At 47.3% G+C, this 25,185-nt stretch overlaps 1 protein-coding gene across 2 annotated transcripts in view; it reads left to right on the top strand.

The window, feature by feature from the left end:
- The first annotated feature begins 202 nt into the window (after nucleotides 1-202).
- IFT43 (intraflagellar transport 43) overlaps nucleotides 203-25,185 on the top strand; it is a 58,873-nt gene continuing 33,890 nt past the window's right edge. Inside the window, exons 1-4 of one of the 2 annotated variants that reach the window (XM_073349248.2) lie at nucleotides 203-288; nucleotides 1,102-1,194; nucleotides 16,329-16,396; nucleotides 21,757-21,867. In XM_073349248.2, the coding sequence (XP_073205349.1) occupies nucleotides 238-288; nucleotides 1,102-1,194; nucleotides 16,329-16,396; nucleotides 21,757-21,867 (323 nt within the window). In that variant the 5' untranslated portion in view covers nucleotides 203-237. The remainder of the gene's footprint in view (nucleotides 289-1,101; nucleotides 1,195-16,328; nucleotides 16,397-21,756; nucleotides 21,868-25,185) is intronic. The other variant, XM_073349249.2, reaches the window with a different exon arrangement.

Here is a 25,185-nt window from a genome sequence, read left to right on the forward strand (position 1 = left end):
ACGGAGAATGCGGGGCGGGCGAGGGGGGGCAGTGGGGTAGCGAGGGAGGCTGGCGGCCCTGGAGAGCCGCTCCCGCGCGGGAGAGGTGTTTGAGCATCTGGAGGGCAGAGGCTTCGCCCCATTAGCCCCGTCTTCTCCCTGGGTCGCCGCGGCGGCCCCTTTAAGGGTGGGCGGGGTTTGGTTGTTAAGGACGCTGGAGGCGGGCCCGGCCCAGCCCCAGCGAGGCCCAGTTGCGGGATGGAGGCCGAGCTGGGGCTGGGCGAGGAGCCGCGCAGGGCGGGAGTCGGGGTAAGAGGGGCCGCCCCCGGGGGGCAGCCCGCAGGGACCGCTCAGCCCGCCCCCGGCTCAGTAGGGCGCTGGAGATCTCTCCCGCTTCCCCGGGGGGCAGGGCTGCTTCCGCGGCTGGGCCCAGGGCGGGCTGCGAGGGCGGGCCCCGCCGAGCCTCCTCCGTCCCCTCCCGCTGCCGGGGGCTCTGCCCCGCCGCCGGCGCTGCGCCCCTTACCCCGGGCCGCTGCTGTTCTCCCCGCCCCCGCCCTCTGTGACCCCACCCGGGGCGCCGCTAGCCACGTGAGGAGACCCAGTCCCTGCCTTGACCTCCGGTCAAGGGCGACCCACGGCATCCAAAGGGCTTGGGGGAGGAGGGAGAGGAATGCACTCCGCCAGTATACAGCGTTCATCTGCCTCTGATTGATCTTGTCCTTACCGAAATAAATCCAAGTGATGGCTCTCCCCAGCTGCCCCCAGTGCTGTTGCCAATTGGCTGGGTTTTTTTAAATGCACCTTGCTGGTGAGGTGGGCCTGGAAGAGGGACTTGGAGGAGAGTTTACTGGCCTTGTAGAGCAGTTCAGGGAGTGCGTGCCATGCAAAGGGGGCCACTTGGAAGACGGTTCAGAGGAGGCTGTGTGAGCAGTGAACAAATGCTTGGTCTTGGTGCTGGTATTGTGTTTGGCCTGTTCGTGAGTCGAACAGTGCCGTGCTAATGTTGCATTAGGGACGTTATCTGGATTCTATTTCTCTCTCTCCATCACCATGTTCATGCTGCCCTGAAGTTGCTACTGTCAGTAACCGAGCTCTCTACCTCTCCCCTCCCCCACCCCCCAGATGGCAAAGATGGGCCGACGAGCCCGCCAGGATTCCTTTCCAGAGGAGAATCGTCTCATCAGGAAGAATTCCTCTGCCACGTCTACTGGAGAGGTGGGTACCATCGACAGGATAACATGCCTGCAGCATAAGGTGCCGCTTAAATCTGACATTGCCCATTGCAGAGGATTCTGCATGTCTTGCAAGGTCCTGCTTCACCAGTTAAGGTCTACCCCTGGCTAAGTCTTGTTCTTATTGCTGGGGCCCACAGTGCCATTCTGTATTTCCCATTACTGTGCTGTTGAATGTCTGACTGAGTGCAGTCATAGCATCTACAACATGTGTAACTGTACTGGGACGGGGGAGGGCAGACATGGTCTATGATGATTTCCCATGGGAGAGATGTGCATGGTGTTATGGAACATGCTGGTATGGGGGAATCAGAGGATCTGCACAGGAGTGCCTCACAAAAAGCAGTGTGATGAATGTAGCTGCTTTCTTCGAGTGATCTTTTCCCGCATGGATTCTACTTTTGTTGCTCATGCACCCCATGCTTACAAGATCAGATTTTTGGCCATCAGTGTCTGTTGGGCCTGTGTCCTAGGTGCCATCATGTTCCATCCCAGGGCATAAAGGTCTGAGGGGGCTCAACCATCATTATTCAAACCTTCTTACCATCCAGGGCAGTGGGATGGAACCCCTGCAGTGTCTGCCCTTTCTCTTTGCACGGTGCTGGTGTTAGTTAAAACAAGAGGTAGTGACTTAATTAAATTAGTTTTTAGTTAGTAAAAACTGTATATAATTTTTTCCTTCAATTTGTTAGACCTGAGTCCCCTCCCCTACCCAGGGTACTAGCATCATGGCAGAAACTTAAAGTCATTAGGCTTTAAGACCCATCCTTCATGTGGCACTTGGATGCCTATTAATGATGTACATTTCCAGTACCTACTCTGCTGTTTGTATTAATTTTTGATGGACTGTATGGGCCCAAAGAGTTAAAAGTGTTAACATGATCCTGTCACTGTCCGGCATTAAACAGTTTTACACAAAGTTTGTTATACCAAGACCTCAGCCTGCTTAGAACCATGGCAAATACACCATTAAATATCTTTAAAGCTCTTTAATAAAGATACAGAAAAGAAGGAAAAACAGTTAAAGCCTTTGAAATGTAAAGTCTTAAATAAAGATTTTATTTTAACAACATCTCTTGTTCCCTTTCCATGTAGCTGGAGACAGTTTGTGGAAGGAAACCCCCTGCCAGCCCCTTTGATGGTCTTTTAGATGGTATTAAAGATAGCAATAACTTTTTGGGGAAAAAGAGAACTTAGTTGAGATGGGCTGGAGCTGTTGTTATTGCTCTTGGTGTTAAAGTCCAGTCCTGTTTCCTAGAAGACAAACCCACTCAATAGGGGAGAGAAAAGAACAACAATGATAGAAAATGCAACTTCTGTCTGTGGTATTGACTTTCACTTGCAACCTCACAGCCGGAAAAACACAGGCACAGCACGCAATCTTATTGGCCACTCTGAGACCCTGGCAAACTTGTACCAGCTTTAGGCTGCTTAGGGCATTGAATTTAGCTGCCTCTTTTTGGTCACAGGCTCACAGCAGTGATGCAGAATATTCAGTCTTGGCTGGCTAAAGCCAGACTCCTCTGAGATAGAAGGCAAAAAGAGAAGGATAGGAAAGAGAAGAAATAAGATGGGGAGGAAAAAGGACACATGTGGGAAGGTGACTGTCTCACATCCCAGGTGGTGGTTGGGATTGTCATCTGGGTCCCTTTCTCTGGCTAGATCTGGTCAGGACATTTTTCAGGATCAGGACGATGAAGGCCCAGTGGGTCACAGTGAATCCTGGGGTCCCAGGAGACAATGCAAGTGGCAGCCATGATGGTGAAGTTCATTTCTTCTGGTCCACCCATCCCTCACCCAGCCAGTGTTGTCAGACAGCTTCTGATTTTCCCCACAAAGTCTTCTGTTTTAAGGACCCTGAAAGGGGAGAGATGGGTGAATAGCCCATCCTTTCATTATTTTGTTCACCAATTAGGCTTAATTTCTGACACGCTAATTTGGGTCCACTGATTTCCAGTACAACACTTTTCTTGTTTACCAGGTGAGATCTTAACACTGTCCTTGAATTATATTAGTCGGCCTTTTTATTTGGATTAATTTAGTCTGTCTTGTCTCACTTTTGCACTTTTTTCCCCATTCACATTTGTTATGTTGTTATGACATTTTATGAACTTTCACTCTTTGAGCTCACAATGAGGGTAGATTTGTAGGCCCAGTTATTACGGTACTGCCCTGGAGAAGAGTCCATCCAAGAGCGATGTTCCATTTGTCACTCTTACTCCAGGTGCATTCTGTGGGAGGGAAGCCAACCTGAAGCTGTTCCTCCTTGAGAATTTGATGGAAGCCTCCTCACATACTGAGGAGAAGGCTTCAGCCAGGCCTCAGCCGTCTGCTGGTGCCTCTCTTAGTGCCTCTCTCTCTTAGTACCCTGGTGGGCTGAGATTCCACCACAAGCTCCTGGGTAACATCTGCTCAGAGCCTCATTTGTCCACTTCTACGTCTGTGTTAACGACTTCTGATCGGCAGAAAGGAGCACTGCTCCAGAGATGAGCCAAGGTACAGGTCACCATCTGTCAAGGTTCCTTCCCCACTCTGAACTCTAAGGTACAGATATGGGGACCTGCATGAAAGACCCCCTGAACTTATTCTTACCAGCTTAGGTTAAAACTTCCCCAAGGTACGAATCTTTGCATTGTCCTTGAACCGTATGCTGCCACCACCACGCATTTTAAACAAAGAACAGGGAAAGAGCCCACTTGGAGACGTCTTCCCCCTCCCCCCCCAAAATATCCCCCCAAGCCCTACACCCCTTTTCCTGGGGAAGGCTTGATAAGAATCCTCACCAATTTGTACAGGTGAACACAGACCCAAACCCTTGGATCTTAAGAACAATGAAAAATCAATCAGATTATTAAAAGAAGAATTTTAATTAGAGAAAAGGTAAAAGAATCACCTCTGTAAAATCAGGATGGTAAATACCTTACAGGGTAATCAGATTCAAAACATAAAGAACCCTCTAGGAAAGCCTTAAGTTACAAAAAGACACAAAAATAGGAATATACATTCCCTCCAGCACAGCTTATTTTACCAGCCATTAAACAAAAGGAAATCTAACGCATTTCTAGCTAGATTACTTACTAACTTAACAGGAGTTGTAAGGCTGCATTCCTGATCTGTTCCCGGCAAAAGCATCACACAGACAGACAAATCCTTTGTTCCCCCCCCTTCCATATTTGATCCTCATTGGTCATTTGGGGTCAGGTGCCAGTGAGGTTATCTTAGTTTCTTAACCCTTTACAGGTGAAAGGGTTTTGGCTCTGGCCAGGAGGGATTTTATAGTGCTGTATACAGAAAGGTGGTTACCCTTCCCTTTATATTTATGATACCATCCCTGGCACCTGAGTCACTAGACTCTTGTCTTGGGCTCATTTGTTTAAGAGCCATAATCTTAGAAAGGCTCCTTCTGGTGTCCTGGTGCTGACCTCCAAGACAGCAGGTGCAGTGCTCACTAAATTGGCAGACTGCGCTGCCCTTGGTACCCACCCTGGCACTGAATGACTGAGTACCTGTAGCGTCTGCACTCAGAGCTTCAGGATCGTGCGCCTCAGTACTGACTAGCTCTGTGGCACCTGCTACTTTGGCAAAGACTAAGTGACTGATTGCTGGGTCTGGCACTAGGTCACTTATCCTTGAGAAATTGAAAGTGGTGATGTCCAAAGCATCTACTTTGGAGTCACCAGTATGCTAGGTTTAAGAGGTATGCCTTGTATCGACCTCTTCTATGCTGAGACAGGGCATGTGATATAATGGCCCCTCCCTTGGAGCAGCCAGAAGTGGAATCCATGTGGACAATCACGTGAAAAAGAAAGGTTACTAACTTTGCAGGAACTGTGGTTCTTAGATGTGATGTTCACATTTAGTCTATGATCTGCTCCCTCTTCCCATTACTATAGAGTCCTATGCCACTTGGGTTCTATACTGGCAAAGAAACTGAGGGATGGTTGGGCCTCCTGAGCCTTTTATGCCCTCAGGAATGTATGTGTCGGGGGGGTGGGTGCATGAGCGCACCTAGGACACAGACATGACCCCAGTGGACACTGCTAGCTGAAATAATCCAATCTCCTGTGCAGGGGGTGCATGTGTGTAATCCACACATCTCCTGGGTGTGATGTTCTGTCCCCTCTAGTAAAAAGAAAAGGAGTACTAGTGGCACCTTAAAGACTAACCAATTTATTTGAGCATAAGCTTTCGTGATCTACAGCTCACTTCATTGGATGACCACTTAGAGATTAATGAGTCTGCTACAGCCTTAGCTAAGGGCTGTGTGGCTTTTAGCTCATGCAATAGAGACTCATGCATTTAGCTCCAAAAATCCCAGGTTCGATCCCGCCCACTGATGACCAGAGTCTCAGTGTTACATTTGCACCAAGAATGAAATCTGTGTGGGTAATGTAACTGTGGTTCTGCATGATACTGTAGGGGTTCTAGTCATGCTCAGGAGGCAGTGGCTCCAGGATGCATAGCTGCAGCCTCCTGCATATATAACTCAATTGTGTGACTTGGGGCCCTTTCTGAGCTATGGTGCTCTTGCAGATGTGTTTATTCTGTAGAACCCCCTTTTCACCACTACCCTGTACCTATGTGTGGTTTGGGACCTTTCATTCTTTAGAGAGAAATGACTTTATCTACTCTCTGTTGGCCTTGTTTGTTTGTAACTTGGATTGCTCCTTAGGCAGTTCCTGGACAAGCATCTGGTTTGTGGCAGCTTCCTGCTTCCTTTGCAGTTGAATGTGCATGGCCAAACTCTCTCCTGTCTTGGTCTATTTCACTGACACCCACACAAAGCAGATGTAAAATGGAGAGTTGACACTCACTCTCTCCAGGTGTGAAAGATTACAGAAGGTGTGTGGCAGGCGCACAGTGTCCTTTAGGTGTTGCTTCTATTCGTTCCAAGTTGAAATCCAGAGACTTGTGTTGGGGGGCCTTTCATGGGTATTCTTTTTTATAATTTCTTTCTCTCTTTTTTTTTTTCCCATGCTGATCACATTCTAGGATGAAGACACTGAGGAAAAGGTAGACCTTGTGGGACTAGAGGCTTCTGGGTAGATGCTGGCTTCTCCTAGGGGAACTGGCAGGGCTAACCTGTCAATGCAAGTGAAGATTGCTTTAAAAGGGACTTTCTCACAGGAGAATAAAAGATGGTAGTCTCATGCCTCAGGCTCAATGATTCGCCTGCTTTCCCTTGGCTCTTACTGCTATCCTTTTTTTCATAGGGATTTCCCTCCTTCGTAGCTGCTGCATCCTGCACTAAGGTTACAGTCATGCATGTTGCCACAGAAATGGTGGGGACATCAGATTCCATGTTGAAGCCAATGGGAGTAGAGGAGCTGGGAAGGTGCTATGCCCTCAATGAAAAACATATCAGCAATTAATGACAGGTTTCAGAGTAACAGCCGTGTTAGTCTGTATTCGCAAAAAGAAAAGGAGTACTTGTGGCACCTTAGTCTCTAAGGTGTCATAAGTACTCCTTTTCTTTATATCCGCAATTAGTGACCAGGGTGTCAGATCGGAGACTGGGTTTTGATTTAATCTATGGTATGCGTGGCAGGATGCCCTAGTGTGAAAGCTCCCCTTTAGGAGTCACTGAGTCCTGCTGGAGGAGGCCAGTCAATAGACAAACTGGGTTTTAGCTAGGATGTGTGCCTGTACCCTTTTTGTGATATTCTTCTGCCCCGGGAACTTGGTTGCACCCCTTGCGTTCTCACTGCACTGGCTCCTTGGGAAATGTTATCGCCTGGAGGGAATCGGGTGAGTTTGGGTTTCGTGCTGAGCTCCTGAGTTACATGAAGGAAGCTGCATTTTCAGTAGTGCTCTCCTGTATGGATTTACCATAACTAAAAGGCATTCCTGTAAATTTCAGAGCATTCATTTAGAAAAGGGAGTCCTGACTGCTGTTCAGGATGTACTAGAAACTCATCAAATGGGCAATTGTTTCCTGGGGAGAAGCTTGGAAATGCTTCTGAATTTTCTGAAAAGCTTCAGAGTTACGAGTCTTGTGTAGTTTCTGCCTATGTCAGGAGTCACTATTGCCCAGTCCTCCTGGCTAAAGCTGCTTATTGTGTATATTAGATATGCAAATGCTTTTTTTAGCTGAAGAAAGGTAGAGAGGAGAAAACACCATCCCAATACCCTAGTGGTAGCGTGGCATGTCCTAGCTGGTCTCTCGCTCCCCTCGCCAGAAGGAGCTGGGCATTCTGCAGGGGCTGAGCCCTGGAGGGAAGTTGGAGTGGCCCTCCTTTCTTCTCCCTCACCGCCAGCAGTACTGCTGAGCTCCAAAGCTTGGAAGGAGTGCTTCCTGCCTCAGTCCAGAGATGAGGGGGAAATGGGTTGCATCCTCTCCAAACAGAAATGTCTTTTCAGAGCAGATGCTGCCTTCCTCCCAAGGCTTCTCTGAGCTATCTGGTTAAATACCAGCAGATAAACACGGTATCTTATTGGTCTGCTGTCATGTGAATTTCTTCCTAAGGCCAGTGCCTCTGGGCCTGATCCTACAAGGTGCTGATTGCACTGAAGTCTGTGGGAGTTGAGGGTGTTTAGTAGCTTGGTGTCAAGCCCTCTGAATGTGATGGGAACTACTGTGCATGAGGCAGCTCAACAGTGAAATGACTGTGTCTGCCACTTAACAGTCAGAACACCACCGGTTACCAGGTCCTCACTTGTCAATTGTCTGCTGAATCAAAGCTATGGGGGATCAGCTCTTTCTTTGGGTTTTCTATTCCAATCCTAGGAAGCCTGTATGAGGTCCCATTCTGGAGGGGTTATGCGTGAAGGCTAAAGTCCAGGAAGGAAACTCTGCCTCTCACCTCATTACTTCTGGCCACAGGATGTTACTCTCAGTTGGCCTGATGCCAGTCATAGAGAGAAACAGCATTGCAATTCACAATTTTCTTTTCATAGTATCATAACAGTTAATGGTAAGAAAGATCCACCTAGTTCACCCATTCTCCTGCTAGGTCAGGGCAGGATCGTTCCCTATATTAGAAGCCCCAGGGTTGTGTCCCAAGTCGTTTTCACTGTCTCAAGTGATGGGACTTCCCTTGGGGGATGATTCCACAGGCTTTCTTCTTGCTGCTGGGAAGAGAATCGGCCTAAATCTTCATCCTCTTAATTCTTTCTGGTTAGATCTAATTACATCCCCCTGTATCACCCTAGATCAGCAGTTCCCAAGCCAGGTCCTACTGAGCACTTGCTGGGAATCTGGAGAGCTGCCTGGTCACATGGTACTAGCTCCTTCTGGCTGCTACATTTCATTAAAATAAACTAACATTATTTTCCTGAGGGGACTTTTCCATGTGAGCAGTTGTTGCTACAGAGATGATGTGTGATGGGAGGGAGAGGAGGTGTCAAGGAGGCGATTGTTCTAGTGAGAAGTGATCATTGCTATGAAATACTTTAGGACCACCTGGCCTAAATCCTGGCCTTCCCTCCCTAGGGTTTACACCCTTCTGATACCTGGTCATTTTTTATATTGAGGTTACATTTATAAATAATTTTATAACAGGAAAATAAATGGTTAATTGCTGTAGGGTCTGATGGATCAGTAAGTGGCTTATAATCATCTGTAATGCCAACTACTTGTGTCTATAAAATGTTTATAATCTCTATTTATCATTTATTAACCCTTTATAAGACTATTATAAATGATACCTAACTATCAAGTGTGACCACAGACTTTTGCAGCTACAATACATCCCTCCCTTAGTCATTGCTCAGCCAAGCTGAAATACTTAGCTTTGTTAATCATCAGTTTGAAGTTGGCCCCTCCATCGCCCTGATGACTCATATAGCCCTTCTCTGAACTCCCTTTGGGCTGCACTGAGTGTTTATAATCTGGGCTCTTCCTGTATTAGCTATGTTCCCCACTGGGGGTTGAAGATTATTGAACCAGCAGCGTTTGTGCTCTTTCTGTGAATGTGCCAGCTCAAGTCCTGCCCTCCATCCGTCTGCCTGCTCCAGGATGTGTTCTGCATCCCCTGGCTCAGAGTTGAATGCCTGCCAGGTTCAACCAGTCATTGGGCTGCGCTTTCCAAGGCTGCCTAGGACACATAGCAAAGAGATGTGAGGTTGGTCAATGGAATAATAAAGGGTCTATCCCAGTATCTTGGCTTTGTGGTGAGGAAGAGAACATAGTTAATCTGGAGGGGCAAAGTGTGTTGGTTCCCACTCCTTTTCTTAGTCCTCCAAGACTCCTTGGTTCTGTTCCTGCTCTGCCACAGATTTGGTGTGTGACCTTGGACAAGTCCCTTCTCCAATCTGTGCCTTAATCCCCTTTTGTTAAGTGGGGATAATGTTGTGTGGAGATTGACTAATATTAGTCAAGCAGCTGGAAAAGTGCTGCTTATTATTTAAATTAAACTGGTCATTATCAGGAATGCAATCATGATTAATAATGTGAGCTATTGTTGGAAACAGATGAGGAGAATCTAAAGCAAAGTACTTTACATGTATAACTTAGTACGGGCCTGATCGTGCAGGTGAGAAGCCCCATTAAAATCAGTAGCATTACTAGTGTGACTAAGGCTTGCTCACCTGGGTGAGACTTTGCAGGATCAGAGAAAGCAGAAAGTGAAAGAGTGTTGTTTTCTTGCTCAGTTCTTGTTCAAGCACCTCGCTCTGTATTTGGGTTCCCAGCCCTGTTTACATGGTAAACTCTAATGTGATTCCATTAGCCACCTCCAAACTTTCTCAGAACCTAAATATTGACCCTGTGGCATTCCAGTCTGAGAGTTACAGAAGGCCGAATAAGATGCTTTTGAGCCCATTGTTGCATATGGCCAGCAGTGGGTTTATCCCAATGGGGGATTATTTATTTATTTTGAGGAAGCACCAGCTCTGTGCTAGGTGCTTTCCCAATACCCTCTGCTCTGAGAAGTTTAGAACTGAAGGAGTCCTGTCTTGCTCCCACAAGATACTTCAATCCTTCTTATTAGTTATTATTTGTATTGTGATAGTGCCTAGGAGCCCCAGACATGGACCAGGACCCCATTGTGATAGGTGCTGTACAAACAGAACAAAAAGACAGCCCCTACCCCACATATCTAACAATTTAATTAAGATCCCTTGCTCTGTAGGGTTCTGCTATCCCCCATGATGCTCGACTGTGGAGGAGCCCTCAGCTAAGGCTAACCCCTCTTGGTATGGGACATGCTACCAAAGCTTTGCATGGTTTGGTGTGGTGTTGGGGTGGGAGTTGATAGCTCTCACAGTGAGAGGCATCTCAACAGAGCCCGAGAGAAATAAGTGCCAGCTCTAAGGCTGTGTTTCTTGGCGGTGTTTTCAGTTGTGAATTCCCTCCCAGATTTGCTTGGCAAACATGTTTGTCCTGGACTGGGCTGAACTTACCTGCCATGTCCAGAAGATTCTGCTGGCTATCTGGATTCTGTTATTCTCTGCTATTAGGAGACGCATCATCCACCAGAGGGGAGCCAGTGTTTCGGAAGTCATGGGCTGTTACACCTGTATATTTTTGAAGTGGACTTGCTTCTCTTTCCATGTGGTTCTCTGTTGCCTGCAGACATACTGGACTCCCAGCCATGCCTGGGCCTGCTCAGCTGGAAGTTGGCCAGATTCTTCAGGAGGAATCTGAAAAATGCAACTAACTCATGTTCCCTAATTAGGCCAACTTCTCCAGTGTGAGCCCCAGCATCATATGACCTGGTGCTCCCCAAGGCCCTGTACTGCCTCTCTCCCACTCCCCCCGGAACCCCAAGTGGCCAGCCAGCAGGGCAGTTATTTTCAGCCCGCTGAGGTTCTCTATTGGCCTTTCAATGACATCTTCCTTCGTTCTCACCAAAATAGCTCTTCTAATCAGCCACGTTCCCCAGCCTTTTTTGTAGCATCCTCCCTGTTCAACTGGCCTAGCTGTTGAGTTGCTCAGCAGCTCCCTGGGTGGGGAGAAGGGACAGACACTGAGCATCCCATGGGAAATAGTTTTATTAAAAGATTTTTTTCCACACATTTATTTTATGCTTTGAATGCTTCCATCCTAAGCCCACTAAAAGAGCTGATGGAGGGGTATAGCTGGATGTGAACATTTGCTACCAGTACATAGCCCTAGGGAGGAGTAAGCTGATAAAGGGACCTTTCTGTATATAGCCAGGATGGGTGGGAGGGGCATTGCTGTGTAGCCTTGGGGTGAGGAGGGACGTTGTTCTGTAACCCCAGGGTTGGAAAAGATAAGCCCTTGAGGGGAGTGCATTGATGTATAGATGTGGGGGGAGAGGGAAGGATATAAGCCATAGGAGGGCAGGGCAGGGTGCCATATGCTTCAATATGTGTACTTTATTGAAAGGACAGAAACATGGTCCTGATTTATGTAGCTGGATATGACACTGTTTTATGGCATGAAATCCTGACAACTGTTGTACAGCATGGGCTGCTGTGGCTTATCCCCTTTGTGAGGTTGTATAGAACTTTTGGGGCCCTAAATTAGTTCCTTGCCATCTTGATGCACCTCTGGCCCAGTTTTCCTAGTAAAGGGAAGTAAGCAGCTACTAGGACAAAAGGGTCCTGGGGAAGGGAAGACCCAGTCCTCCAGGGATTTAGGATACCCCGGGAACTCCTGGGAGACTGATTTGCTAAAGGCAGCTTTACTTCTTTCTAACAAAGGCCTCCTAAAGAGAGGGAGGCCCCTAGGGGGTCTGGTAATGGGGACCACTCTCCATTATCCTAGGAAGCTAGGGGAGTTGGTTTGGGCAGACCAAGGAATCAGGCCTTCCCCATGTCTTATTCTGGGTGGTGGCTGTACAGACTGGTTTATTTGTGTGGCTTCCCAGAGGCACTGGGGCTCTTTGAGTCAGAATTCTTTTGTTTGGTGATAATTAAAACTAATTCATGAGCCCTCTCCAAGGAGGCAGCTTTTCTTAGCTGTAGAGGAGCCTCGGGTAACTTATTGTGGAGACTGAAACTGAAGCCTGGTCCTTCTTTCTCTCCACTCTGTGGTGGTTGTTAAATGAAAACAAGGCATCTACATACAATCCCCCCTGCCACCAGACCTCCACCCCCAAAGCTATTGCCTGTGGCAGGGAGTTGGGCCTTGTGCTTCTATCGGATGTTGGTTAGGAGGTATGAGATACATGGGATGGACCATCATGGCCTCTCAGGTTGGGATTGAGGTCCATGTGCCCTCTGACACACACTGTCGGTGTTGTTTGAGTTCATATTTCCTGCTGATGGCTCCCAAGAGGTGTTGTGATGATGAAGGAAAATGAATCCACATTTCACAATCTCTTCTGAGAATCTGTTTATGGAAAGGACACAGTGCATCCATAACCTGCCTCTGTAACACTAATAATCTTCTGAAAGGTTTGCCTGCTCAAGTTCCAAAGAGAGGCAGTTGAGGTGCTTCTAGCATCCACACAGCTCCTTTACCTCTGCAGCTGTAGAGGCCCAAGTTAATAGGAGTCTGGAAACCCCCCCAGTGGTGTAGGGAGCAGAGCAGAAGCCACCCTAGAATTACTGCTATCTGACAAGGAAGAGGAACTAACTGAGAATAGTAGGAAGGAGCTAGTGACCATTAGTTGTTTGAATTCAGCATAGTGAGGAATAGGGGTTCACAGCCCCTAGCAAGGTATGACTAATAGGATTCAGGTAATTATGGGGGGCAGTGAGCAACATGTAATACATTGTATTTAAACTCTACCCGTGAGGAAGGAGGTCTGGGGAATCCTTGAAAGGCACAATCACAAAGACACAGCAGACTGAATCCCTGTAGGGAAAAAAAAATTAAAGGACCAAGCCATGACCAATGTGCAAGGGACATTTTCTAGGGACTGAAGGTAAGAAAGCTTCTGGAACTGGGTATCTGACCAAGAATATATAATTTAGTTAAAACCTGGAAAGAGCTGAGGGCATCAAGAAAACCAAAGTAGGCTATGTCCGTACTAGAAACGCTATGGCAGCACAGCTGCAGCTGCGCCACTATAGCGTAGACGCTTTGTACAGCAATGAAAGGAGTTCTTCTGTCACTGTAGTAAATCCCCCTGTCCAAGAGGCAGTAGCTGGGTCAATGGAAAAAGTCTCCTGTTGACCTAACAGTGTCTACACCAGGACTTAGGTCAGCTTAATTATGTTGCACAGGGTGTGAAATTTTTTTGTAGACCTGGATGATGTATTTAAACTGACCTAATCTTTGTAGTGTAGATCAGCCCCTAATTAATGCAGCTAAAGAGAATAAAGTATTTTATAAACATGCAAAGAAATGGGAAGAGCTACACTAGAAAGTTGTCCACGAATAAACCAGGGTGACACCCATTGAGAACTGCTGGGTGCTCATCATTCTGAAAGTCCATTCACTTATTTAGGCACCTAACTAAGGGGCACAGAGGTCTTGACCATTTTTGGCCATTAAAAATCCTACAGCCCACTTCATAAAAATTGGGGTATCTAGGTTGGAATTTGGCCACTACACCAGAACTGTATCCCTAAATTCTATGTGAAGTTTCAACTGGACATTACATTCATTTTAGTTTTGTCTTGAATTCTTATTTAGGGCTACTTGGGGCAGCCACATCTACCTCAGAAGTGGCTGTATTTTGGTGATGTGTGACATGATGCTTGCATCTTAATTTGTAGAACACTGAAATTTTTGGATAAATGATGCTATATAATTAATTAATTATTGCAACAAGGGATGTGGTAGATTCACCCTTACTGGAAAATTTTTAATCAAGATTAGATTTTTTTTTTTCTAAAATATATGAATATTTCAATTAGGCATTAATTCATAGAAGTCCTATGGCCTGAGTTATACTGGAGGTCAGACTAGATAATCACAGTGGTCCCTGCTGGTCTTAAAACCTATGAATAAATGCAAATTACTATTTTTAAAAATGTATATGGTACACTAACCTAGTTATGATACTTTACAGGCAAAGAGACAAAGATAAAGCCAATGATCCTCAATTCATTCTTGGCCTGGCCATCATTGTGACTGAATATTCCTTGTAGGTAATCCTGAAAGAATTACTGGTCTTATTGCAACAGGAATACAAGGGCTGTGGGAATAGTGGAGGGTTAGTGTTCTGGACATTAAGAGCCACACGGTCTGTGTGTTCAGTGGAGAGAGGATGTAAAGTGGGTGAGGCAGTGGGGTTAAACCCCAGTTACACTGTGAAGTCATGTCTTGGTCATAGACCAGGGCATGTTTTCAGAGGTACCTTCTAATGTTGGGTGCCTGAGCTGAAGCAACCTTGAACCTGAATGTTGACCTTGATAGTTTGTGATTAAACCCTAAGTACTCTGGGAAATGCGATCTAGGGCAGAGGCTGGAGGTATTGGGTCCTCCCTCGGTTCTGTCCACTGGACTATTTGGCAGCATTCATGTAACTCATCAGACCCATGAGGTGTTTTTGAATGTGACTGTGCTGGGGCTGTATGTCTGGGGGACATGGGCTGTAGGCTGTCTGTGGGATTGTGTAGAGCTGTGGAGGGATCTGAGCGGGGTGGAGGGGGGTCAGGGTTGCATGTGTGGGGAGGGACAGTTGTGTGAGGAGATGTAGGGGTGGGGTGTGTGTAGGGTTTTTTGTATGTGCACGCACGCCCATATGTGGTGTGGTTTTTTCCCCTTTTTTTCTGGGCTCGGGAGCACACAAATAATCTAAATTCAAAATGCTCCTTTTTTGGCACTGCAGCCTCTTCTGTAGTTTGGCATCTTAAGAATCTGGGGGAATCATGTAAAGATCAGAAAACTCCATTCACTTGGGGCCCTGAAGGCTTTGCATTCTGTGACATGGTCATTCCAGTCGACTGAGCTCTGTCCCCTGCGGATGAACCCATATAAGGAGGCCATTTCCTGCATTTCACGTTCCCTGCCTGTCCCTGTGCCCTCCCGCGCTCCCTTTGCTAAAGAAAGCCAATATTTTGGGACTGCGGCTCCCAGCTCATTTCTGTTCCCTGTTTATTTTTGGAGAGTGCCTATTTTTGCTCCTCCTGAGGAGCTATGCAGGGTCATGCCCCCTCCTTACAGCAGGCAGCAGTTGCCCTTGGCAGGCTGTGTCCATTTCCCACACTCTCAAACAATACTTCTGTTTCTAGAAACAAACAGAGGAGACCCTCTGCCTCAGGGTTACCACCAGCCTTTCCTCATTGAGAAGCAAGAGACCCTTGGCCGGCCTTGTCTCAGAGTTATCCTCTTCCCCCACCCCTCACTCTGAGACCAGGAAATCTTCAGTATTCACTCATCTCTTCCCCTTTCTTAACTAAAGTTAACTACCCCTGCCTAAGGGTTGAAGCTCCCTTAGGGATACTGTGTCGCTCTCCACATTTGGTGCTGTAGTCTTACGACTCTTTCTAGCCCACCTGCTTTTTCTGGACAGCGTCCTTTGGTGCTATGAAAATCTGAAATTGTTTGCCCTGCCCCATCTCTCACACTACTGTGTGTCATGCAAACTGCTAAGGTCTCTGCCATATCAGGTACTTCAGTATCCTGGGAGAGGGGATTTGAGCCCAAAGCTGCAGGGGGCATGGGCTGGACACGCAGAACAGCAGTCTACTGGCTCCCCTTATGGTCTCAGAAATTCTTATCCCAATCCCTGAGCCATGTCCCCACCTGCCTATTGCCATGGCCACAAGGCACATCATAAGAAGGAGCAAGATAATAGGAATAATTATCTTCTAAAAGTCCAATTCAGTCTCCTAATGTGCCTGTGTCTTGTCCTGTCTGTCTGCCTGTCTTGAAGAGAGAGCTCCTTGGGCGTAGGGAGTGTGTTAATTTGTTGTGCACTTATGATATGAAACAAAAATGTGTGCAGTTTAACAATACTAAACTGCAGATGCACCTTCCTGGAGAGGGCAGTACCCACATGCTGGACTGCCACCATACCCAGCATGTTTTGGCTAGGCAGCATCTGAGCCTTGTGTATGTGAACCTGAGACTCAGCTCGGTCCCTGGATAGAGTGATGCATCCTGTTGTCTCAGACACTTTAAACCTGCCTTGCAACATTGCTGTTCCTTTGTTTTGTAAAACTTTGTTAAAAACAGCACCTTGGTATTGGACTCAAACTTCTTGCCAGGTAATTCTCTGCAGAGGTCAATATGAGTGAACTGAGTGTGAGGTGGTCTGGTTGGAACTGCATATAACATATCCTCTTTCTTGTGTGTCTCTCTTATTCTTAAAGGGCCCCCCACCTAAACCCCCACGCCGGCAAGGAGGCTGGGCAGATGATCCTGTAATGGCACCTTCCAAGTGAGTACCAGCTTCTTTCTTTCTCGGGATGGGATGGGGCACCAAATTGCCCCAAATTTCCTGGTGCCTATGCAGCTGCATGCTGTTCCAGTGGCCAGCCTGCTCCCACAGCTGGCTGAGTTGGCCAGGAAAGCTGCCCCTGCTCTGCCCCCACTCCACTCTTTCCCCTGAGCTACGTTTCCCCCCTGACCCCTAAAGACCTTGGGCGCCGCGCGAGCACACGCGCACACACACACCCCTTGCATAGGGGGCTGTGTAGGGCACCACAATGTCTAGGGACAGCCCTGGGCTTAGGCATAAATTGATTGAACATCACCTTTTAGTGCTTGCTGTCACAACCACTAGGGTGATCTTCCTGAACCTCATATGCTGCCTCTGTCTCTAATGCTATTGTGAGCCAGCCCTCCAGACCACCCAACCCAGAGTATCCATCCTGCTGGGGGCAGCTGACTGACTCTCCTTAAGTGCTACTCTGCTCAGGCCTCCAGATCTCTGTGAAACCAGTGACAGCATATCCCTTGCCAGCTGCAGTAATTGGGAAGGGGTGTGGAGGTGGGTTTAGGAGCATGTCCAGGAGAATACTCTTCCTGGCTGAGCTCTTTTCACCATTGGTGAATGGTGGAGTCCCACGGGCAGCCAGGGCACTCCACAGAAGGAATCAGGATTTTGTGTCCAGCCTTGGTGGAAAGCGAAAGGGATCAGTGTTTGTGTAAAAAGAAAAGGAGTACTTGTGGCACCTTAGAGACTAACCAATTTATTTGAGCATAAGCTTTTGTGAGCTACAGCTCACTTCATCGGATGCATACTGTGGAAAATACAGAAGATGTTGTGTTTGGTTGGGTGAATGTAATATCTAGGAAGAAGCCTTTATGGAGGGATCCCACATTGCTGGAGGTGGTCAGGGACAGAATTCAGGGAAGAGAGAAATCGGGGAAGGAGGTGGGACTCAGTACAGCTGGAGACTCCAGGATGGAAGATGTAGGGAATCTAGAGGAAAGGGGAGATCAGGACATGCCAAGAGACGGAGGACCTGGACTAAGGGCAGGTGGAGTTGAGAGGTGAAAACTTCAGGCTACTCACCAAAGGCTGTAAAGTTAACTGGGCTCTGCCTCACCTATTGATGGACCTAAAGAGTGGGAAGACGCCTCTTGTTTTAGGCTCAGGTAGGATGTGGGGGAGTTGCTTATATTTCTCAGCACACACCTAAGTGTATCTCCTGGCTTGGTCACCTAACTCTGGGGGCTCTCCAATTTGTGAAAGGACTACATATGCCTCTTTCAGAAGTATGCTGGGTTCACAGGGCCCTGAGGACAGGATGGAGCATTCAAGGATCCCCTTGGCAGGTCCTATATGGCAAAGGTCACTCAAGGCCTACCTGGACCAAATGAATTAGGTGGCCCTTCACCCAACAGTGAGCCTACCTGGAAAAAGTAAGTTTCTGGGGAAGTTACTTCTTGTTCTTTAGAAGAACATATTGAGGTGGATCTTCTGGATTCTGTAGTTTGGGGGAGAGCAGAAGAAAAGTGCACAGCCTGACCCCGCCAACTCAGAGGAGTGGGGTTCAGGACACACCTATATTATTATTTCTCTAGCATCCTGAAGTATGCTGGGCACTTCAGAGATTTGATATGGTAGGTTCTTGGCCAGGGAAGCTTCCAATCAAATTAGACACAAATCTGACAAAGGAGCAGGAGAGAAGATCAAGGGGAATGGTCCATCTCTGTGAGAGACCTGGTTCGCTTGGCATCTCAGGCACCTTCTGGCTTGAGTAACACTCCAAGACGCAGTGGAAGTGGCCACTTGATGCAAGCTGTTATTGATTGGCATTAAGGGCCACAGAAGAAATTTTTATGACCATGTCAGTTTTAGGGGAGTTATTCTGATTTTTAAAAAATTAAAGATGGGAAAGGAGGAGTCTGGATAATCCCTTGTTGTCATTTGTCTTTTCTTTGTGACTCCAGCTGCAGATTCTTCAAACACTGATTTCTCCATCCCTTCCTTCCAAGATGCCAGTGCTACTAGGGCTGTTTCTCTAGCATATCTCATACTAAATTTTGCTTGTGAAGTGTCTGAGTCATAGGCTGATGTCACACATGTTGCTGCAGCTGGGTTGTTTCTATTTTCCCAAGGCTTATCTATGCACTGCTTTTATACCAATTTGACTGACTATACTGGTTTGGAAGGCCGTCTAGTTAAATCAGTACAACACGGTTTTCCCCCACCTCCTCCCCCACTGTGTGTTTGCAGTTACACTGTTATCGATGTGCTTACGTTGGTATAGCTACTGCCAGTATTAGCACTGATACCAGTTTAACTGTGCCCATGCTAGGAGACTGCATCCTTTACATATATTGGTTTCTAAACTGGTGGAGTTAAATCAGTGCAAAACCAGCATGTAGACAAACCCTCAATGACTTTTACTTAGGAAGGGAAGGTTGGAGATGGGGCTGTAGTTAGATTTTTCTCTGTCATGTGCAGGTGTATTGCAGATCAGCTAGTATATGCATCTATTTATGTAATGGCCTTGTAGTTCTTATTCTGTCCCCTTATGCAGCCTCACCTCTTCGTTCCAGTTCTGACTACGTTGTCTGTTGCACGGGTAGCCTTGTTGATTTATCTGCCGTGGCACATAGACGACTTTCCTGCTCCATTACTAGTTTCCAGAGCCTGTCAGTGTGAGCAGGTCACTTGAAATTGTCCTTCCAATGTGTGTCACCTAGCAGTTGTCATGGTAGAATTTCATCTACCATTTTGTTTTCCATTGTTCCTAGTTTTGCTGGACCCTTCTGGAGCCCCTCACAACCCTCCCTGGTCTTGTCTCACCTGGATAACCTGGGTCATTAGCATATATCCCACTGTACTCTTGGCTCTATCTGCCAGATCATTTCTACCTCAATCTGTTGCAAGTTGGGGGTAGGTAGCCTCTGGTTCTCTCCATACTCTATTTTATTTTAAAAATACTTTGCATGAATAGGGCCTTTCATCACAAAGATTCCAAAAGCATCTACAGATCTGTCACTTAATTTCTAGAGGCCACCAAAGTGGCACATTTTACAAATAAGGTTACAAAGAATCAGGTATGAAAAGGTTAATTAGAACTCTCAGTAGCCCCATGAAATAGCTATTTTTATTAGTAGCTGCTCTTTTATAGATGTGGAAGCTGAGACAAAGAGGTTAAGTGGCAGAGCCGGGACTCTGCTATAACCATTATAACACTCCTCACTTCTATTTGGCATCATCTATTTTTCTTCCAATGGGGTGTCCCTGAAGTTGAACTTCCTCTATTATCTGAAGAGAAAGGGAAGACACAGTTTTTCTTAGTGTCAGCCCCAGTGCTGCTTATTCCAGCCCTAGCGCTCTGGTGATGGGGACTATATAAGTACCTAGCTAGATACTTGGGGCCTAATACTCTGCCATACAAATTAATAGTAATAACATAATCATTGTTTTGTTGTGAATCTGCTCTTCAACCAGCAGAGGGAACCCAAGCTCTGCTATGAGAGCTGTGCTGATGCCTTTGATGGCATCATTGCTGACACTCCTGAAAAACAGTAAATGGTTTATTGCCGTGTTGGCTCATGCGTCCTAAGAAGCAAAGAGGGGGAAAGTGTTTACCAATGGGAAAAGTCCAGGCTTCAGGCAAAGAGAATTTATTTTTGAGCATCCATAAGGATTTTATAAGTGGAAGTATTTAAAAAAAAACAACAAAACAACTTGCCAGGGTCCCTTTCAATCAAATAGCTGCTGTCCTCACCGAAGACATTTTCTTTAGCGTCTCTTCCATATCTATCTCTGCTAGTGTCTGATTCTGTCCTTGCTTTGCTATAAGGACATTTGCATGAAACCTGGGTCTGTTTCCCTTCATTCTCATCAGCCCTTGTGGTTTAGTTCCCACAATCCTCTCCTCAGCATCTAGTGTTGTGTTTGAACAAATACAGCCACTTCAAGGTGCCTTCGCAAGCAGCTTTCATCAGGAAGTCACCCACAATGTGTGCACACATGAATCTGTTGTGCCCTGGTGGACACGGAGGGTCCATGATGGTGGCATATTGGGAACAGGTGGCCTTAGGAATAACTGAAGCTGCTTCCTTTGGAAAAATGGTGGCATGTCCTGGAGAGTAGGTGTGGGAAGGGTATGCCCTGGAGCATGCTGAAATGTCCTGAGGCAGGATGGCAATATAATGCCCTGGAGAGTGCATGTGATAGCAGGGAAGCATTGGTGGACATCTGAGAGAGTAGGGGCAGGTGGGATGCACCCAAGAGCATTGCAGTGATGGTGGCATGACCTGGGTGGAGAAGTTGTTTGGGGCTCTGGAGGGTGGGGAGTGGCAGCACTGGGCCCCAGAGCTGGAGGAATGTGATTTATGGGATTAAGGACTTGAATGAATTGAGGGCTCTGGAGATAAGTAAAGTTAAAGCCGCCTGTTACAAGAAGATGGGACTTAAAATACGCTCTCTTGTCTGTGTGAAATGGCCCTTGAGAGAAGCTGGTTTATAGAACCTCTGGCCATCCCTTTCCAGCAAGTGGGAATAGTGAAGTGTCTGTGAAATTCTGCATCTGTGCATGGCAAGGCGGGAGGGTGTGTCATTTCTTCCACCCTCTATTCTCAACACAGTGTTGCTGAAATAAATCTAAGCATGTGCTTCCCTGTGGTGCTGCCATGTTAGGAGCTGAGTAAGGCTCCTGGTTGTGGGGAAGCCTGTAGCAGGGTTCTGTTGCCGTGTCTTACTGCCACCTGTAGCTGTTCGCAGCAGCGTGGCGAGAGCAGGCAGAGGAGAGCAAGGTGGCTGAGCAAGGGAGCGGAACTTGGAAGGAGAAGGAAGGAAAGGAAGTCTGATTAAGTTTTGTCTTGAAGTGTCTGTTTTTGGGTTTGTCCCTGCATTGATCTGCAAGGGAATGAGGCAAGTAATGGCCCCTTGGGGACCTTCAGGACTTTCCTCTCAATGTCAGCCGTCATTTTCAATCACTCTCTCCCTCCCAGCCATTAATTTTGGCCCAGGATCATGGGGACTTGTCCATCTATCACTCCTAATTGACACTAAATGATCTGTCAGTTTATTGATGAACGGCAGGAGTGGAATTGTCACAATATATTTTACTTTCTAACAACTCCTCCTGACAATTTTACCTTGTCCATCTCACTCTCCTCACATAAATCTCCATTGGCCTCGCGTTCTTTCTCTTGGGCTGTTCTGGTGCCAGCCGCCTCCATGCCATCGGCACGTGTCAAGGACATAAAGATGGTGATAGAGCTGTGGTGTGCAGGCCCAGGGTGTGTGTTAGGATTTTTTATTTTTTTTAAATAGGCTGTTATGTTCCGGGAATGCTAACTGGTTCCCGTCCTCTTGTCCCTCCATAGTGCTCTCCCTGCCTCTACCAACTGGTGGTTACGTTCAGCCCCAGTAAAAAGCCAAAAAACAATGGGCAGAAGAGTCACCATAAGAGACGCACAGCAGGGCAGTAGCAAGAGGTGAGAGAAATATTTCCCATTTTAATCCAGCACAGTTCTTGGTTACAGTGGGCTTGCCTGTGAAGGGGTGATAATTGGACTTTTGCCCTTTCCTGCTTCTTTGCGATAGGCATTGCTGGCCTGAAATGGGGTGCAGGGTATTTTTTTTTAAGTGGTGTTTTCTGTTTGTTCTTTGTGAGACAGGTAGGTCTTCTCTAACCTTTTTTTCGTGATGGACGCTCTGCTTGACTAGAGAACCAGTGGGATTATGGTATTGCCTGGTGGAGTTGAGAAGGGAGTATCTGCAAAAGATCGAGCATCCTAGTCTCCTCAATGGGGGCAAAGAAAGTGTGTGTGCGCGTGCTCTCTCTCGTTCTCTGTTCCTCCAAGGAGTTCTCCAGCAAAACTAGGGGACACAAAGACCAGACTTGATGTTCCCGATGTAACCTCCCTGCAGCCCGCTGCTTCCTACAGCTCTCATTGGCTGGGAAGGGCGAACTGCGGCCAATGGGAGCTGCGGACAGTCAATGTAAACAAAATGTCCTGCAGCATGCCAGCGGATTACCCTGATGGGCCACGTGCCGAAGGTTGCCAACCCCTGGCCTAGGGTGAGGCAGCAGCATATGTGCTCAGAGGCAGAAACACAGGTGCCTAGGGAACTTCTACTGCAAAACTGTACGTGCTGAGTGAGTTCAGGCGCCTACAGGTTAGGCAGCAGCTGAACGGGGCTTTTGTGGATCGCAAGGATGCCTAAAATAGGACTTAGGCACCTCAACCCCAGATTTAGGCACTTAAGTACCTTTGAGGATCTGGGCTTATGTCTTTTGAGCCAGACAATCTGTGCTAGGACAAACATGTTTTCAGTATTTTGATATGGATGCAGAGAGGCAGAACGCTGGCCAGTTTGATTAGAATTCTTCAAATGTAACCCTTCTCTGTTCTTCCTGTGATGAATCCACTCTCTCAAAATCAAATGTATTTATGAACATCACATCTTCCCCTTTTCTTTTTTTTAAAATTTTTTTAGCAAGAGGGCAGCTTGAAGCAGTTTTGGTTGGAGGTGATTCATAAAAAGGAAGTGGCTTAGATGTGCCAGGAAATATGTTAATATGCAGACTGAACCCTCCCTCCAAGTCTGCAAATGGTCCTGCCCATGCGTGCGCACACGCACCTGCCCTTGTACCTCTCCAGTGGTGAAAGTCAGGTGGAAAAATAAACTATCTGGCGGCCTTCTGCTCTCCCAATCTTTTTTTGTTCGTTTGGGAGGCATGCATTCTGGAACACTTCGTCTCTCTCTCAGGGCTATGAGGACTGCAGCGCCACCTGCGGAGAGACTTGGTGCAGTCTGATCTGTCTGTTTCTGCAAGATATCTGGTCCTCCCCAATAACAGTGTTATTTCTGAAAGTAGCTCCTCTCTGAGAGAAAGGTGCCACATGTTCATGGAGATGTATCTGATATGGTGCCATTGTAATGTTACTGTTCTCCAGGGGGGGAACTGAGCAAAGAAAAATCTAGTGTGGTTATTAGGGCAAGTCCCACAAGGAAAAGAGTAGCAGCCTCTTTAAAATTATGCTGGACAGAACCCTGGATAATAGATGTAGGGACCAGTCCTGCCCTGGCCAGGCGTCGAGGACCAGAGCTTTTCTGTCGGCTCTGTGTTGCTTGTGAGGGAGATCAGCATCTTATCTAACGTCCCTTTATGGTGGGATGCATGTCTCCTAGGTCTCTCCTTGCTTTCATCCCCCCATTGCAGCTAGATGTGCTCACTGGGAGCTTGGCTAGCATGATGCACAGCCTGAGATGACACTGCTAGGAGCTCTGCAAGTTGCACATCTGCCTCATACAGATACTTGCTTTAGCTACATTCTCAGCCCAAGACTGGGCGTGGATGCAGCTACTCATAGGGTATGTCTACACTACAAAATTAGATCGAATTTATAGAAGTCGTTTTTTTAGAAATCGGTTTTATATATTCGAGTGTGTGTGTCCCCACAGAAAATGCTCTAAGTGCATTAACTCAGCGGAGTGCTTCCACAGTACTGAGGCAAGCATCGACTTTGGGTAGCTATCCCACAGTTCCTGCAGTCTCCGCTGCCCATTGGAATTCTGGGTTGAGATCCCAATGCCTGATGGGGCTAAAACATTGTCGCAGGTGGTTCTGGGTACATATTGTCAGGCCCCCGTTCCCTCCCTCCCTCCGTGAAAGCAAGGGCAGACAATCGTTTCGCGCCTTTTTTCCTGAGTTACCTGTGCAGACGCCATACCACGGCAAGCATGGAGCCCGCTCAGGTAACCGTCACCGTATATCTCCTGGGTGCTGGCAGACGTGGTACTGCATTGCTACATAGCAGCATCAACCCATTGCCTTGTGGCAGCAGACGGTACGGTATGACTGGTAGCCGTCATCGTCATGTCCGAGGTGGTCCTGGCCATGTCGACCAGGAGCGCCTGGGCAGACATGTGCGCAGGGACTAAATTTGGAGTGACTTGACCAGGTCATTCTCTTTGGTCCTGCAGTCAGTCCTATTGAACCATCTTATGGTGAGCAGGCAGGTGATACGGATTGCTAGCAGTCCTACTGTACCATCTTCTGCCAGGCAGGCAAGAGATGAGGATGGCTAGCAGTCCTACTGCACCGTCTTCTGCCGAGCAGCCATGAGATGTGGATGGCTTGCAGTCCTTCTACACCGTCTGCTGCCAGCCAAAGATGTAAAAGATAGATGGAGTGGATCAAAACAAGAAATAGACCAGATTTGTTTTGTACTCATTTGCTTTCCCCCATCCCCCGTCTAGGGGACTCATTCCTCTAGGTCACACTGCAGTCACTCAGAGAGAGGGTGCAGCGAGGTAAATCTAGCCATGTATCTATCAGAGGCCAGACCAACCTGCTTGTTCCAATAAGAACAATTACTTAGGTGCACCATTTCTTATTGGAACCCTCCATGAAGACCTGCCTGAAATACTCATTGATGTAAAGCCACCCCCTTTGTTGATTTTAATTCCCTGTAAGCCAACCCTGTAAGCCATGTCATCAGTTGCCCCTCCCTCCGTCAGAGCAATGGCAGACAATTGTTCTGTGCCTTTTTTCTGTGCGGATGCCATACCAAGGCAAGCATGGAGACTGCTCAGCTCACTTTGGCAAATAGGAGCACATTAAACATCACACGCATTATCCAGCAGTATACGCAGCACCAGAACCTGGCAGAGCGATACCGGGCGAGGAGGCAACGTCAGCGTGGTCACATGAGTGATCAGGACATGGACACAGATTTCTCTGAAAGCATGGGCCCTGCCAATGCATGCATCATGGTGCTAATGGGGCAGGTTCATGCTGTGGA

Source organism: Lepidochelys kempii, chromosome 6 (assembly GCF_965140285.1).
Source record: "Lepidochelys kempii isolate rLepKem1 chromosome 6, rLepKem1.hap1, whole genome shotgun sequence".
Taxonomy (NCBI): Eukaryota; Metazoa; Chordata; order Testudines; family Cheloniidae; genus Lepidochelys; species Lepidochelys kempii.